Source organism: Polypterus senegalus, chromosome 1 (assembly GCF_016835505.1).
Source record: "Polypterus senegalus isolate Bchr_013 chromosome 1, ASM1683550v1, whole genome shotgun sequence".
Taxonomy (NCBI): domain Eukaryota; kingdom Metazoa; phylum Chordata; class Cladistia; order Polypteriformes; family Polypteridae; genus Polypterus; species Polypterus senegalus.
The window spans coordinates 173,786,897-173,805,231 of record NC_053154.1 but is presented as its reverse complement, the minus strand read 5'-3'; the positions used below and the strand labels follow the sequence as shown (position 1 = coordinate 173,805,231).

General features: G+C 37.2%; 1 protein-coding gene across 2 annotated transcripts in view; it reads left to right on the top strand.

The window, feature by feature from the left end:
• The first annotated feature begins 345 nt into the window (after positions 1–345).
• LOC120535380 (zinc finger and BTB domain-containing protein 7B-like) overlaps positions 346–18,335 on the top strand; it is a 78,326-nt gene continuing 60,336 nt past the window's right edge. Inside the window, exon 1 of one of the 2 annotated variants that reach the window (XM_039763202.1) lies at positions 346–842. Coding sequence is in view for 1 of the 2 variants with exons in the window: in XM_039763186.1 (XP_039619120.1) it covers positions 6,939–6,991 (53 nt within the window). In the remaining variant the exon portion in view is untranslated. Of the gene's footprint in view, positions 843–6,792; positions 6,992–18,335 lie in introns of those variants that run through there. The other variant, XM_039763186.1, reaches the window with a different exon arrangement.

Sequence of the window (18,335 nt, the reverse complement as noted above, 5' to 3'; positions counted from 1 at the left end):
TTTAAGCCAAACAGGTGCGCAGCTAGCCAGATCCCTCCCTTTCACCTATGTAGGCGGGTCTGTAGAAGGGAAGGAGGGAAAACATAACTGCCGAGGAAGACTTTTAAAACATTCCTACCCGTTTTTCAGTGGCATGTAAAACATAATAAGGTCTGGGAGGGAAGGAATGGGGTTGTATTTTTAAATTCCTCTGTGGGTTACAAGTAGCAAGTATTCTGAAAAATATATATTCAATCAGTAACGCTAGAAGAACAGGTGTATCCGAAAATCGAAACCACCCTTAAAGGGCGTGTAATCCATAAATCTCAATACTCCCCCCCACCCCCCGTTCTCCCAAGGGTGGGGTATCCCGGTGGAACCTGTTGCAAACCCTAAGAAAAAAACATATTTGACAGCGGGACAGGCCAATGATCATGCAGACGTGGACTCCAGTCGGATGCGTTCTACCAATCAGCAGTCTGGAATAAGTAGGACACTCGCTTCCTGGTTGTATGTTAAGGAGGAGCTGGATAGTTTTATTATAATAATTATTAAATGTTTCTGAAGTTGAAGTAGAAGAAAAAAAAATAAAATAAAACAAGAAGTGATACTTTGTACCGACTTATAGGTCGGCATACAAAGTGTGATCAGAAGAACTGCTTATTTTACGGTTATTTTAAAAATAATACTTGAGTGTTGGCCACCGGTGTGCCGGTGTGTCTCGAATGGGATTGGAACCCCTGCTGTCGACAGTCAGGTCCTGAAATCTGGATTATTTCGGTTGACGGGTTCCAGGAAGTGCCTCGCCACAGGTAGCAGAGCCGGGGCTGCGCAGGTGAAATTCTCAGGACGCCGGCGAATAGGTAAGCAACTCATCGTACAACGTCGTGCTGCCGCGGGCAAGCAACCGGGATTGAATGGTGTCTTTAAAGGCTGCTTAATTGCTCTAATTCTTCTATACGAATCACCAAATCTGATCGCGTCATGGGCGCGCTCTAATTGCAACTAATCGTATTTAGTTATTATGCTCCACATTTTTGTTCTTTTGTATCTCTGTTTCCTACATACTATTTTTGATCACATCCTTACATTTTATAGTTATATTTAAGAACCTGTCAGAAAAGTTGTTTATGTACAGCGTAAAGGATATCCACAGTTGTTGAGGAGCCGGAGCTGTCACAGAGGGCATCGATTAGATAAGAGAAGGGCACTGTGGTTAGCATCTAAATAAATAAAGACTTTGAGCATGTGGTACATTTCGTCCAGCTTATCTATGTATCTATCTATCTATCTCCGGAGTTTTATTATGATTTTAAAGTACATACTCGCATGTACCATACACATTTCTGCATACACATGTCAAATAAAAATATACACTCACATTGTTTTAAATGTATATATGCAAGGCATTTCGTAATTTTAAACTTAATACACCAGTCAACGTTCCTCACATCATGCAACTCCTTGAGGTTTCTTTTACACAACTAGTTCCTAGATCATTTGACTGGAGAATGTAACTGCAAGACAAGTCGGTGCACCTTTTAAGGACTGAGAAAGAAAGATTGACCTTTAGATCTGTCCATAAAACAAAGCCCAAAAGACAGCATTCCAAGTGGACTTAGTGGGTGTCCCGATAGTCAATTTCAGTTAACTGAAAAATATTTGAATATTTTGCATATGACATCACAAATTAATTTATGTTAGTACAAAACTGATTGGACGTGTCAGCGCCATGTTATAAAGTATACCTGGAAAGTGGATAAAGAAAAGCTTTATATACATTCACTCAGTGAGCCACTCAGGTCTTTCTTTCAAGGATGTTCTTGATGATATTCTTTCTTATCCGCCTTTAGCAGCAGGGCACCACCTTTCCTTTCTTTTGTAACCCACCTTGTACTGTGAAGTAGATCAAAGATCATCTATAGATTAGAGGCATAGTGCTTATCTTTCATACCACTGTTTGTGTGTGTTGGAGCCAAATACTCTGTTATTGTTTTTAATTCAATTCTGACTGTTTCTTCAAGGGTACAACATTGTCTGTGTCATACTGTCATACTACATTACAAGAGCGCCCATATTTCTATGAAGTATTTTTTGACTATTTTTAATGTTTAAGCTCTGTCCCAAAACTGACTTAACTGATGTATACTTCTCTTGATTTTCAATTGTTATATTGCTAAGTAAGAAAGGGCAAACCAGGTAAGATTTCTAATATCACAGTAAGATACTTTGGATGTATTATTGAATGTGCTAACTGAACACCTGACTATGAGGGTGCGCAGAATCTAAGTGTTGCTGTTTTTGCTCTTTGATCAGCTCACTGCTGCCATGGATGCAAGCAGGTAAACAAGCTGGTGGCAGCTTCTGGGCACTGCCACTGGGAGTTGGCTGCTGGTATCTTCCAAGACCTGCGAAGTGTTTGCTTTGAGTTTCTGTTGCTCCTTAGTTGCACACTATACTGTGTATCAATTATGAATGAGAAATCATTTCCTATGTATTAACCATTGTCCATTCTTGATGTCCAGACCCCTCTAAGTATGGTGAAATACAGTGAGCCCAATATTTAATTTAAAAAGTAACAAACGTTAGGTTGGATAATTTGGTTTACTAAAAGCTAGGATTGCCCAGTATCTAATCAAAAACAAAAATTATTATACAACTATGTTCCAAAGACCTGTTATGTTGAGAAGTGCTTTCTATATAAATTAATTACCTTGTCTTCGGAGTATTTTGATTTACTATTTAACAGAAATAATTTTTATATATTATTATTATTATTATTTTATTTTAAATACTGTTTGAAATTGTAAAAATTTGCATTAGGTTCCTACATTGCACCCTTTGTCTCCCTCTCCCCCTTTCCCTTTATTAATGATTTAAGAGATTTAATTTCCTGATACCAATCAAAGTAGGACATGCCCTTTCATTTAGGAGATTTACTTGGAACCTGTTCTTTGCACATCATTTAATTTAATGTGTTGTCAATAAAGTGCTTAAGGTACTCTATAGGTAGTCTTGGTATTGCATTACAGAGTTTCATTGTAATGTCCCTCGATATATATTTTATTGTTTGTATAATGCATCTGAACATTTTATTTGTATTTTTAATTGTTTCTTTGTATTGCATGTTGGCTTGGAATGTTGTGTTGAAGTTAACCTCTAAATCCTTTAATTTACTTCTTGTTGGGCAATGTGAGGCATTCTGTATTTACAGTTAATGATTGACATATATATATATATATATATAAATAATCGGATATACAATTTAAAAAAATTGTCATTTTCATGGGAATTGTTACATATGCATTATTTTCACTTTTACTTTGAAAGTTCAGTTAAACCAATATTTGGAATTAACTTTTCTTCAAGATTGCATTGAATTTTGATTCCATGTTTGGATTTACATTTTGACAATGCAACGTATAACTGCCTGTGACTGAATATCGTTTCTTCTCTCTAATAATAAACCAACTTTTTCGAACGTTTATCCCTGTGATTTGTTAATTGTCATAACAAAAGCTATTCTCACAGGAAACTGTAAATGTTTTAATACGAATGACATATCAAGATCTCCTTTTGTGTCTAATGTTATTTGCAGAATATGTACTACATTACCTTTCTTGTCGCCTGTTAATAGTTTACATGTTAGAATTGGTCAACCAATTTTTTTGTTCCATTGCATAGTCCATCACTCATACATTAATTACGCAATAACATTATGATACATCCTTCTTTCAACAGTAATTTGGTCGGTGGAAGACCGGATGGTGTTAACGCTTGAAGATAAGGGATATTGTAAATTGATGTTTTCATCTTCCGCACAATCTCCACCAACTGCTTAAGCATAGTCTATTGATACGCATTTAATCAATTTACTGTGTAACTGATTGACAATTTTCGTGTCAATCTGTTTGACTTCATCGTTTCTCGCTGCCACATTTAGATGAATGGGTGATTTTAAACTGAATCTTCGTAAGTGTGTGTGTGTGTGTGTGTGTTCATAAGTAAGCCCTTTAATGGATTGGTGTCTGTCCAGGTTAAGTGCCAGAATGCAGCTGATGACCATGGTCTTGTTTGAAAATAGTTGTAACTATGGCGTGACTTGAAAGAATCTCATGGTAAAAGTCTCCGTCTCGTCTCATCCTAAGATTTTTTTTATTATAATAGAGATATATATATAATAGCAACTATATTCTGCATTATAAATGTCACAATACTTGTTATGACCCATCCTTATTCAAAACCTAACTACTTTGTGGTGTAATACTTTTTCCAAAAAAGGAGAGTCCCTCCTTATGGTACTCTTTAGCAGTTTTGCAGAAATCCACAAAGAATTTTTTTATTATTAGTTGGTCACTGGTTGTATTTCTTAGCATGTGGTATTAAAATACATTATACTATTTCTGATAAACTATTAGAATTTGATGTTGACATGCTAAAATGTGTGTAAAACATTGCATCAAGTTGAAATTGATGGTCATATATAAATAGTACAATGAAAGTCTTGCTTAATTTTCTCCTCAGAACAGTTGACAATAATACAACATCACAAAAAAGGCACAAAGAAATATATATCAGCACTGCTTGAGTGTTAGGTCGATTTTTGTCCTTTCCTTGAGCTATGTTATGATTCCTGGACTGTTTGTGAGGGGTCAGTTGACTTTCAGGAATTATGTGACAAGTCATAATGTTTAACAGGTGTGCTTTTGGTAGTTATTTTTCAGTATGACATTTTTTTTTTTTTCATCAGAATTAATCGTTCTGTCTAACACCACTAAGTGAAATTTAATCCGTTGAATGTGTGTACTGGAAATTATATGGTACAAGGTTTTCTTCTGCAATTTGTTCTTTAGTCCAAAGTGTGTGAAATGGTAATAAAACCTGCATATGTGACGTTTTTTTTCAGTCTGTTACTCACATAAAGTATGTGTGTTTCATTTTAATCTATTCACTTTCACGCCAAAAATTAAACGTTTGGCAATAAACTTTAACTTCTTCTTAGGTCTCAAAGTGTTTTTAGTGTCAGGCCTGGTTAATATATGTAATTAGCTGTAACCCTGTCCATTGTTGGCTTCTGTGCTTAATGCTACAATATTATGTACTACCTCCATAAACCACCCAATCCTGAAATGTATTAAGCAGACTTGAGAATGTTCAATATTTTGCTACTGCAAATGGAACCTAATCTGATATCAACATATACTAAAATAAAGTCTGATATTTGTGCCCAACTACCAAGTTGTTCAAAGTCTAATGCAATTCAGTGTGAAGTCTGTTAAATATTGTTGACTCAAAAAATTAATATGCAGTAAGATACTTAGTCTGTTACTCTCTATGCTTATTTTCTATACTAAGCTATTCACTTCTAGGAGCTTTATGACAAGTGATAGAAGAACGAGGTATTCAGTCAGTTTTTTATTGATAATGCATGCTATTCTGTTTGTCATCCATGAAAGTTTAGTCAAGTCAACTTTATAAATTTAACTGAATAAGACTTGATCCATAGTTTCTGTAGTGAAGTGTTATTTATTGTCAGATATATTTATATGTTATTCATTGTGAAATCAGATTAATTGAGTCTGCATGTGCGCAGTTATTCAAAGTGAAATCCATATATTCCGTTCATTCTGAATTCTATCAATTGGATATATGCCTACATTGAATGCAGAAAGTCATTCAGTATGAAAAACTGTTCATTGGGATTCTGCTTAATGAGACGGTCTACCTATACTAGTTTCTACTGAATTTATTTTCAGAAATACAATTTGCAGGAGAATTTTGTCTGTTTTTGCATTTTAATAATTCTGAGCTTCATTTTACGTGCATTCTGTAAATAACCTTTGAAATGATTAATGTAAGATGATATAGTCTGTGAGTTCTATGTATATTGGGCATTCTGATATATGTACTCAAAGGGAAAAAACACTAATTTGAGCTTCAGTTATTCTTAATAATTCAGTTGAAGTTCAATGTATCATGATTCATATCTTTATGTACTGTAAATTGTTTATGAATGTCTTGGACATTGCAATATATTCCTTTGTACTTCAAGCAAAGTTCTCGTCATAGGGCACTGGAAACTTCTGGAATCGTGTTCTTGGCAGACTGATGACATTTTAGGTAAATGTCTCCTTTGAAGAACTCTGTATGTCTGTCTATCCATCATTATTCTTAATCAGCATGCTATTAACAGTGAGGCACAAGTAACAACTTATACTTATGTGGGTGATGTTAAAATAAATTATAAAAAAGGAAAAAGGTTGTTAGGATTTAATCCTTTCCAATTCAACAAATATTTTGTAGAGTAAAATATATACTTAATTTTTGAATGTATTGGCGTTATAATAACATGAGTGAATTGAACATTTATTTAAAATGTCAAGTTCCATTATTCAGAAGAATTGGCTTGTAAATAGCTATTTAGGTTATTTGGTATAGGGTTTTAGTATAACCCTTTTGTTTCTGCTATCTACATAATTGCTTTATTTGTTTCAGAATATGTTTTAGTGTCTGTATTAATTTTTTCAAAAGGAGTTATATGAGTCATACAGAAATCTGAAACTAGACATACAGTTAGGCCATATGTGAGCAGTTAGCACCCCTGTTTTATAGGTTATTAGTTATCTAGAATCTTATGTCCAAACAGATGGGTGCTTAGACTGAGCTTTGCCTTTGCTGACTTTGTTATCCTGGTTGAGTAATACACAAAGTAGCATGATGCGTACCACAAGTTCCCTGCCCCTTCCTCCTCTCTGCGTACTTAGCGTTGCGCAAATGACCCCTAGCCACAACGCCTGCCTTTTTGGCATAGAACTTTCCTGGCACTAGTTTCACTTCTTGTAGGAGAGATGGCCCCATTTGTCCATATGGAGCACCCAGATTAAAATCGCTGTAGTCTTGTACTGGCATCTTCTGGAAAATTCAACAGACAGAAACAACAAACCCCCCTTGTTCATGGGATGCAACTACTGATTTCCCTGGATGTCCAAATACATGCTGCCTCAATGAACAGGTAGTATCTTTTTTACACAGAGTATTTGTTTAAATGTGGGAAGTCTTTAATAGATCTGCATATAGGCAGGCTGGATTCAGAGTATAAGGGAACCAGACTTCTCTTTTTCAGTGACTGATGGTGGTTCTACTTTGCAAAAACCTGTTTTGCTTCTTGGTGAGTTCTCAACATGCAGCCGGGCACAGGTTTTCTTTTGTTTATGCAGAACATTCTGGTGTATAGACAGTCATTCGCAGTCAGGTGTTATTTTGCCAGACCAGTGTCTCCCCCACCCTCAGTGTTGTAATTACTTTCCAGTGTAGTTGTGAGGATGAGGAAGTGGTTTATCTCCTTCTTAACGCCACCCCCACCTCACTGAATGGTCTCAGCCTGCATGGCCACTTCCCCAGGTGCTGTAAGGTTGACACAGTTCAGAAGAGTGTCTTCTGTTCATCACATAGTGCCATGAAGTGTGTAGTATTGATTTTCTCTTTTGTAAAAATTCTAATAATACAATTGTCCCTCCCCAAGCTATTATCTTGTTATTCTTTTTTGTAACAGAAACAACAAAAAGGAAAGATTAAACAGGAGGTTAAAACCACATTACTCAATGTAGGTCTGCTATATTTTGCTTCTATTTTGTTCTGTTTAGATACACTATTTTAATACACATTTAAACCCATGGGAATGACACCTTTAATATAAATATATTAAATTGCCTTAATTGGAAAATTGGTACGTTAGGCTGAAATGGCAAGAATCAGTTGGGTAAAGAATTCTTTAAGTATAGTGCTTGTTATTGAAAATTGTAAACAAATAATTTTTAAGTAAGAAGTTATTTTTCTTTTGTACTTATTTTGAAAAATATATAGTAAAGTCTGGGCAAAGACGTCCTGAAGTGGCTTTTTTATTTAACTTAAAGTTCATCGCAGTAGAGGTTCTATTTCTTACAATCCATCTAATGAGCTTGCTGTATTTGGACCAAAATGAACAAATGCATCATAATAATTGTTGCATCTACTGTATATGCTAAGAATGAAAGAATATCTAAAGACCTAAGTAAATAAGTGTAATAAACAATGTAATGCAAAGCAGTAAGCAATTAAATTATGCTTTTCATGTTTAGGATAGCATAGTGTTTAGTACTGTTGTCTTCAAGTTCCAGATTCCTTGATTCAAATCCTGATTTGGTTACACTATGTTTGAAATTTGAATTTGAGTGTTTTTTGTTTTTTTTCTTCATATATACCCTTTTTTTCTTCTTCACCCCATGGTATATTAAATTAAATGGTGATTTAATGGCCATGTCTGTTTGTGAATGGGTTCTTCCGTGGGCTGGCACCCTGCTAAGTCTTGGTTTCTGCCTTGGCTGTGATGCTTCCAGACTTGTTTTCCTTCCTTGTCTGCAAACTATTTATCTAGATGATTGTTTTAACTTTATTAAAAGACATGTTTTACAGTCTCATCTCAGTCTTGGACCCTATCCACTATCAGGCTTTTTTAAAATTTATTTATTCACAGACTCTTGTGCACATGTTGGGATGGCTCAGGGTTGGATTACATGTTTTCCTCGATAAAGTGAACTATGGTCAATGTAAATTGAAAAATGTGGAAATCACTGAGCCTAATTCCAAATCTAAAAATGTTGATATGTCAGCCAGAAGTTCTGCTAATTGTTTTTATTCCAGTGTATTTGTGTGTGGAATTTGCATGTTATTCCTTTTGTTTGTGTGGATTTCCTCAAGGCAGTTTAGAGGTTGGTGCATTAGGCTGAAATGGTTGTAATAAATTGTCTGGTTTAGTGGTTTGCATTGGACAAAAGACATGAATAGCCTTTAACAGCCAGTCTGTCCCTCACAGAGAAATACTGAATAATTATCCAATGTTCCTGGTGGTTTTTCATGTTTGATGTGGAGAGGGGTTAGTAAAGTTTAATTTATATGAGTTGTTCACAGGGTGAAACCTCTGATTGTTAAGGGATTTCACAGAATGTAATGTTAATTTCAGTTGAAACATAGGAGTGTGCCTGTTTTGTCCTGATCAGCCGGTTGGATCCTTACGGCACGTGAACTCTTTGTATATCTGGTGAGACCTCAGTGAAGTAATGAAATGCATCAGTTCGCTGCTTTTGGATGTTAATGTTGCTCATTTACTGAAATAAGTTTCAGTTGATGACAAATTGGTGACCGAAAGAGATGAGGTTGGAAAGTAGGTTCCTGATTAATGTAAAGGTGACCAGAATTTCCTGAGCTAAACTCTACGGTAGCTCAGATCAAAAGTAAGCACACTTTAACTAATACAGTGTGAGCTATGCAAATCTGTTCCTTTGTTGAAGCGCACTAAACAATGAAAATGGTTCAGTAGCAAAGAACATGCTAAATAAAGCCACATGTAATAACAGAATATGATCTTAACTAAAACAAAATTAATGATTTCTCTAAACTGGCCTGTTGTGTGTACATGTGTGTGCATGTGTTCCACAGTGGACTGGCATCCCATTCTTTGTTAGTTTGTGCCTAGTGTACAGGAATGGTTACAACTCCCCACAAGACTGTATTGGTCACTACACTTAAGAAAATCCATCCATTTTTATTCCCACCTTCCCAACATCAGATCCAAGGTGGAAATTATCACACTTTGGGACATTATCCCATCACAGAGAATACTCATTTATACAATCTTGCTCATATGGGACTAGAGTAGCCAACATATTTTGAGAAACCCATGTGGACATAAGGGAACATAAAAGTTCCACAAAGATAATGACTGTTCTCATAATCAAACCCAGGTGGAAGCAGTAAGCACTATTCCTCCATGCCTCATAAATACAATAAATATTGTTTCTTATAAGTGTTATGAACTTTTGTCAAGGAAATCCTTTAAGATTTAACAATGATCTTTAAAAATTAAACATAACAGGTGACAACCAGTTCCTAAACTCCACTTATGTATAGCAAGCAAAACTGTATGCTAATCGAAGATTGCAGATTCTGTCAAAAATCACTCCTTGTAGATGCAGCAGGCAATAATCATTTGTTTTAAACTGTTAACAGTGCTGAGATTTTTAGTTATCGGTGACAATTTTCCAGGAGATCAGGGCCAGTTTTGCTCTCTTCCACACAGCAGGCTGGGCGAGTGATAATCTCCCTCAGAGGGATGCTTTTCCCTTGTAACATCTTTCATGTACGTTGCATTGCAGGTGATCCGAGCTACTAAGCCTTCCTCATTTTTGATAAATGTGACTTTTTCATATTACTACTTTGCTTGTTTTTTTTTTTTTGTTTTTTTTTCTCATGCTGCTGACTTCATGGAGCCTAGTTTGTTTGTTGCAGAAGGTTCAATGGTTTGCTTATCTGACATCCCTGGTCCTTCAATGCTGTTAGTTTTAGGTGGCAGTTACAGATGTATTTTGTAATTAATTTCTTTGCCAGAGTTTTCTTTATGGCCGAAAGCAACATTTTCTCTCACTACACCCAGGAGAGGATAATTCTTTGGGGTTTTCAGCACTGAAACATCATGCTCCCGATACATACCTTTAGCCCAGGTTAGGTAAACTGCTTTCAGAATGTGGGCTAGATTCTCATTTAGTGATGCAGATAAGACAGTTTCAGTGCCTAATCATCCTTGCCACAGTGAACAGCTCTGTTCAGTCAGCAGTTTCTCATCTCTTTCTCCTCAGAAGTCACACGGGCTCATTACAAGTAAACTTCCCCAGGCCTGTTTTGTGTGTGTGTGTGTGTGTGTGTGTTTTTTTTTTTGTTCATTATGAGAGTAAAAAATAGTTCCACCTCTCTTTCCCAAATGATGCCATTAAGTTATCTTTTGTATTAAATCTAGAAGGAAAACAGCATGGAATTTATTTTGGATTTTAAGTGCTTTTCCCCATTTTGGCAAATGGCTGCTTATACTAAAAAATGTGATTTGCATGGCTTTTGGGGCATCTCTCTTGAAGGTTGGGGTAAGGAAGGAATCATGATTTTATGTGATTGTTTTATATCTAGTCAGATAAATTGAGGTGGGGATGCATTGACATTTACATATGAAGTGCAGGATAATTGTTACAAAAGGGGAATTGCTGGGGGACTGTTTGATTTATTCTTGATGTGGGGGTGACCCTGCTCTTCCTTGGTGAGTTCTGCCTTAATATTGCATTGAATTATGTTTTATTAGTTTTAAAACATAATAGATTTTGGGGAGCACAGATGCTAGACTTATTCTTAGGATGAGAGACACCTAGAATTCTGTTTTACTTTTTTGACAGTATTAAAGGGGAGAGCAAATTATTAGACACTAGGGGGCTCCATCCCCTGTTCGTTTCACTTGCCCACCCCGGGTTTGGTTTATCAGATATACAGTTTAAAAAGATTGTTATTTTCAGGGGAATTGTTATGCATGCTTTGTTTTCAGTTTTACTTTAAAACTTCTGTAAAAACAATATTTGTCCTTTATTTGTGGCCCCGGGCGTGGTTAAATCTCGTTCTTGCGGGACATATAACGCTGCTCACATTGTGAAGGGGCCGGGGGGGTTGGGGCTGAATGCACACTAAGGAGATGTGGTTGGAACAGCAGCTGTCTTGCTGCTGGTGAGCTGCGTGCTCTGCTTGTTGCACTGCTCGTCAATCATTTAAAAACCTGTACAGCAGCTGTCCTTTTTCCACTTCGCGTCTCTGCCCCTCGTGTTGTGAAGGGGGAGGGGGCGCTGAACGCACGCTAAGGAGATGCAGTTGGATCATCTGCTTGTTTGCTGCAGCTGCTGGCGAGCTGCGTGCTCTGCTTGTTGTTGTTTTAAGAGCTGGGAGTACATTGAAGTGTGTCTGCCAAAAGCATTCAAACAACTGCAAGGTTAGATGTCCGTGAATTTGTTTTAAATTGCTTATAAGTAGGGCATGACGTGCAAAAGTCACCGTCTCATGGGTTTTACTTCCTAAGGTTGTAATGTCTAGTCTCGCGTGTCGTCAAAGAGTCTCTCCGAGATGATAACGTCTTGATCACTTCGTTCAACCCCCCGGAGGCGAGGTGTGTGTTCTGCTTGTTGCGCTATGCGACGATCATTTAAAAGCCTGTACAGCAGCTGTCCTTTTGTCTCGCTGCCTTGTCTCGCGTGACATTAAGCTGTCTCTCGAGGGACGTGAAATTGTCTTCTTTGAAGATCACATCTCGTCTCCCTCCAAAGATTTCCCAAGTTTTTTTTTTATAATAGAGAGATGTGTTTTCTTTACTATGCTTAAAAAGGTTGTTATAATTACAAATGTTTTCTGTTTCACATTTACAATCACATACTCTTTCGCTTTGGAAATGAAAAAATATATTTGTAATTAGAGAAAGGTGCATATAATCAGTACTTAGGCAAAACTATGATACATCTCTTGCCTCATAACTTCAAGAGAATAAGTTTACATTTTGGCAGGGTCACAGTGTGTTTGGAATTTGCCTATTGTCCTTGTGTCTGCATGAATTTTCTCCGGTAGTCTGGTTTTCCTTTCACATTCCAGTTACATACAGGTAAGGTTTATTGTTGACTGTTGAGTTGGACCATGTATGAGTAAATGTGGGTGTGCCTTGTGATAAACTGGCACCTCAAACAAGTACTTGGTTCATGCCTTGCGCCTGATGGTGCTGGAATAGTCTACATGTTCCTAAAATCCTACAGTTGGTTTTAAATACTGCTGTGAATGAATAGATGCATATCCATGCTATAAAAAAACTCCAGTTTTCTTGTAGAGTCCAAAGGAATGCTGTATGGGTAACTGGTTGAATTAAACTGATTTGGTGTGAGTATACTTGCATACAAGTGAATGTTTCCTTTAGCATCCTGGCATCCTATTTAGGGTTTGTTCTGCCTGTCTTTCCAGTATTTGCTATCATGCTGCTTGTCAACGACCCATTAGTTTTAAGTTTGCTCTGAAAATGTTTGAAAATTTTGCAATGCATAGATTTAAAGCATTCATTGGTGATATTTGTCTACTGCTTCATTTGTAAAAACATTTTTTAGTTAAATTTATAAACTTGAACTATAAGCAAATCATCTTTACAGAGCACTTCTATTTACAATACACATTTACATATATAGAATTAGTATAAAACTTAAATTCCAAATATCAGAGTAATATGAACAAAGGCAGCTGCATATGATATTTATATTTCAGCAACTGCATATGTGTCACTTTTAGAACATGAAATATGTTTTGCTAGGTGATTTTATGCACATGTAGTATGTTGAATGATTTGCATGTATTGGATCATATGTGATCTTGTATGTAATTGTAGTTTTCTGCTACACCTTTTAATACCCAACTGCAATGCATTTTCCTTATTAAATAAACAGACTACACAAAAAGCACCATGTGCGTATATTTTAATGTAGTTAATAGCAGTCATCCCCAGGTTTGCACTGTCTCTCTCCCATATTGCTTAACAAATTAAATGAATGAATAGATATTTATGGGAAAACGGAAAGCTATGGTTTTTGATTATATAATTTTTCTAATACATTGAAGCTAAAAACCATATTGACAGGCATCTTTTATTAGTGCTGGATTCAGTGTTGTCAAATTTTTATTTTTCAAAAAATTGAAAATATTCTATAGATGAATGAAAGCATCATTTCTTAAGGCAGATTTGTATTTGTTTGTCCTGAAATCTTGCACTAGATTAAAAGAGCTTAATGGTGACTTATATTTGTGTACATCATTAGCTGCTTTGTAATGGTACACCATTAAATGCTCTGTAATGGTACAATTGGGTAACATAAGGTAAAGTTTATTTTTTAGTCAGTATTTTTGTAGATTTATAAGGGGAAGCTGTAGAGATAATCAACTATGTAAATAGTCTGTAAACTCAATATTGCCAGTGTAGTGGCCTTTTATATGATTTAGACAAAAATAAGGAAAAAGACTGTGTGCAAATATTATAATACTGTATTCTAACTAATAATTAATATCAAGACACTACAAAATACATAATACATTTTTTACAGAAAAAATACTTGGAAAGAAAAGAGAAAGACAAAGAACTATATTTCACACTATATTTTTACACACTAATTGATTTTAAATAATGCAAATTTGCTTATACAATTAACATTCTGCAAATGTCTTCAATTTCATCAACTGCATTATCTGCAGTTAATGGTGCTTTCACTTTTTCGATTACTTACAGTATATTACTGGTTTTGTAGTGGTTTTTGGCAAGTGATTGAACCATTACAAGTCATGTCCAGGCTAGTATTGGGAGTTTTTGGTGGTGTGTTTGGCACAATCCCTAAATTATCCCTAAAGTATATGATTTTCTCTTAATGCTTGTAATGATTAAAGATAAGTAGTAATCTGCTGAATTTCTTGAAATTGTGGTGATAGAATATATAAGCCAGACCAGACCCCCATTATATTAATATGCACTATTTAATACATGTTTAAATGTGAATTTGCATTTTTGTCAGGAAATCAGCTTAGTAGTATGAGAGAAAAAAATATTAGTTTGTGCTAAATACGTTTCACCTTTGTTTCATTTAATACAATATTTAAAATTACCTCCTGAGATTTCATGGGATCCCCACAAATTTGCTGGATATCATGGCTATCCTGTACACTGGTACTGTGAGTGCTATGCAGAGTGGAAGCAGAACCTCTGGTTTTTTTCCAGTTGATTCTGGGGCTCATTGGGGGTGTGTTCTTGCTCCTACTCTGTTCAATGCTTGCATGGACTGGGTGTTGGGTAGGGTCATAGGTCCATCGGCTGTGGGGCATCTGTTGGTGTAGAGAGCTTTTCTGATCTTGACTTTGCCAACTATGCTGTAATGTTCGCAGAGTCAATGGAGGCTGCGAATGGGGCGCTTAAGAGATTGAGTGAGGAGTCTGAGTGTCTGGGCTTGCGAGTGTCCTGGATGAAAACCAAGATGCAGGCCTTTAATCGCCTCTTGGGCACAGTCAACAGCAGTATGTTTGTTTGCGGAGAAAGTGTTGACCTTGTTGAGAGGTTTACTTATCTCAGCAGCGACATTCATGTCTTTGTGGTGACTCCTTCAATGAAGACAGTAGACAAACTGGGAAAACATGGGGGATCATGAGATTGCTGGAAAGTAGCACTCCCGATATCTTTGCAAAAGAATGAAGGTCCAAGTCTTTAGAGTTCTGGTACTTCCTGTTTTGCTATATAGTTGCGAGACATGGACACTATTCAGTGACCTGAGATGAAGACTGGACACCTTTGGTACTGTGTCTCTTTGGATAGTCCTTGGGTACCGCTGGTCTGGTTTTGTGTCGATTAACCGGTTGCGCATGGAGTCCTGAATGAGGCACATTATCTGCATTGTGAGGGAGCATCAGCTACGACACTACTGCCATGTGGTGCGATTCACTGAGGGTTATCTGGCTCGCAGGATCTCCATTGTTGAGGACCCACGCAACTGGACCAGGCCAAGGGGATGCCCACGTCAGACTGGAATGCCTGTCTGCCTGGGGGGGTTGCATAAAGCTAAGCATTTTCGGACCTGGCCAGTAGCTGTGGGGCACCTGTTGGTGAAGAAAGATTCACGGATCTTGATTTGACGATGCTGTGATCTTCACGGAGTCAATGGAGGCTCTGATCGTGTCGCTCAAGAGACTGAGCAAGGAGTCTGAGTGTGTGGGCTTGCGAGTATCCTGAATAAAATCCAAGATCCAGGCATTTAATGACATCTTGGACACAGCCATCAGCAGTGTGTCTGTTTGCGGACAGAGTGTCGACCATGTTGAGAGGTTTGCTTACCTTGGCAGTGACCTTTGTGTCTCTGGTGACTCTTCCTGTGAAGTCAGTAGACGGATTGGGAGAGCATGGAGGGTCATGAGGTCGCTGAAAAAGGGTGTGTGATGCTCCTGATATCTATGCAAAATGACGAAGGTCCAAGTCTTTAGAGTCCTGGTGCTTCCTGTCTTGCTATATGGTTACGAGACATGGATGCTATCCAGTAACCTGAGATGAAAACTGGACTCCTTTGGTACTGTGTCTCTCTGGAAAATCCTTGGATACCGTTGGTTTGAATTTGTGTCGAATGAATGGTTGCTCATGGAGTTCCAAATGAGGCACATTACCTGGATTGTGAGGGAGTGTCAGTTATGGCACTATGGCAATGTGGCACATTTCCCCAAGGGAGACCCAGCTCGTAAGATCCTCATTGTTGGGGACCCGAGTGGCTGGACCAGGCCAAAGGGTCGCCCACGTAATACCTGGCTGCGGCAGATAGAGGGTCATTTCGGAGGGTGGGACTGGACCGCGTGTCAGCCTGGGGGGTTGCCAACCGGGATCCAAGTTGTTTTGGTGTGTAGTGGGTGTGGCAACGCACTGTACCAGTACCTGCTCCCCAACTTGGCTTGCTAGTAACTTGGGTTGCTGCTAGAAAAGGTGTTGGTGAGGCCAGTGATGGGCACTTAACTTGTATTCTGTGCACTTCAGAGTTCATTGTGCAACTGTTATGAACAGTTGCATCATCAATGAAGAGAAGTGTGCCAGTACCTGACAGCTATACATGCCCAAACTATAACATCCCCACCACCATGAGGAGGTTTGCTTTGGATCTTGGGCAGTTCCTTTTCATCTCAAAATTTTGCTATTACTCTCTTTGGTTAATCTTTGTCTCAGCTGTTCACAAGACCTTTTTTCAAAAGTCTGTAGGTATTTTTTCGCAAAGTGTAATCTGGCCATGCTGTTTTTGTGGATAACAGTTTGCATCTTGCAGTGTGGCCTCTGTATTTCTGTTCATGAAGTCTCCTGCGGATATCTCTGACACATCCACATCTGCCTCTATTGGACAGGCGTTTGGGGTTTTTTCTTTACAAAGTTGAGGATTGTTCTGTCATCATCAGTGAAAGTCTGTCTTGGCCTTCCAGTCTTTTTGTGATTACTGAGCTCACCAGTGCATTCTTACTTCTTAATGGTATTCCAGGCAGTTAATTTAGGTAATAGTAAGGGTTTGCTCATGTCCTTTATAGTTTTTTTCTTGTTTATTGTTGTTTTCCTTTTTTAATGGCTTCTTTTGATTTTCATTGGCACAGCTCTTGTTTTCATCGTGAACAGTGGCAACTACAGACTCCAAATGGTAGAAGTACGCGTAGGTGTCTCATATGAGCCATCACGAACACCTGAAACACCAATTTTCCCAAACATTATGGTTCCCTGAAAAGGGGAGAAACATGCAGAAAAAGTGTTTTATTTTCTACATGCTGTGACTACCATATATGCAAATACCCTTAAAGCCTGCAATGTATATGTTAATTATGTCTAAATGTTCTGATTTGTAATTTTAAACTGCAGAGTAGAGGAAGGAAATGTGTCTTTGTCCCAAACATTAAGGAGGGCACTGTAATTTCACCAAATTAGATGTTTCTCTAAACTATAATGCCATCACATTACTGGAATCAAAATGCAGTTTTTTATTTCTACTGAAAGTTATTTTAGGAAAATATAAAATAAATGTTAATCTTGCCTTAGAACAGAATGAATATTACAGTTCTGGAGCAGTAAGAGGCGTTGTTCTTCTTGCTCTCTTTGTAGCTACAGTGCAGGAGTGATTCATATAATCTGGCACAGAAGCCCAGTCATTGCTGCTATAACATTTCAGCCAGAATTCCAGCAATATGTTCTAAGGCTATTTCTAGTTGTTCTTAATTATTTAAGTAATGTCATTGGTTGATGAAGATATTTTTAAAGCATGTTTTAACCTGAAAGGAGGCATAGTGGTTAAGATATTTGATGTTAAACCACTAGGATGCTAGTTTAGTTCTTATCCCTGATAACTGGGTCACCATGAGCAGATTATCTAACATTCTTCCAAAAAATATACATACTATGCTGTGCATTTATGCCTGTGAAGAGTGGAATAACTAAAGCACGACATTACATTTGTCATGATATGAATTAGTAACCAACCTAGTTACTTGCCATGTGGTGTTCAGGGATAGACTTTGGTTCCGGCAAACCTGTAATGGAATAATAGAAATGTTAAGATGATAAATATAAGTTAGTGTGTTATACAGAGCAACTCCCAAGACCTTATTCTGAAGTTAGTGATCATACACATCCCTGAAGATGAGCACAATCGGCACCTAAATTCCAGTTCACAGTCCTAGTATACATGTCTTTAAGCTTGCAATATTCAGCTGGGGTGACTTCACCTCCATTGTCTCCTGTAATGCTTTGCTTATTCTGCTGTTAGAAAATCTCAGTTGCAGTGCCTCCCATCTAAAGTTTTATAGTCTTAAACAATTATTTTAATTCAAGGCATTTTGAGGAAAATAATTGCAACACTGCAAAAACATTGGAGGAAAAAATAATTAAAAGATGATGTAACTGTTCCTCTATCAAGCAAATTATTTAAATTAGTATTTTTCAA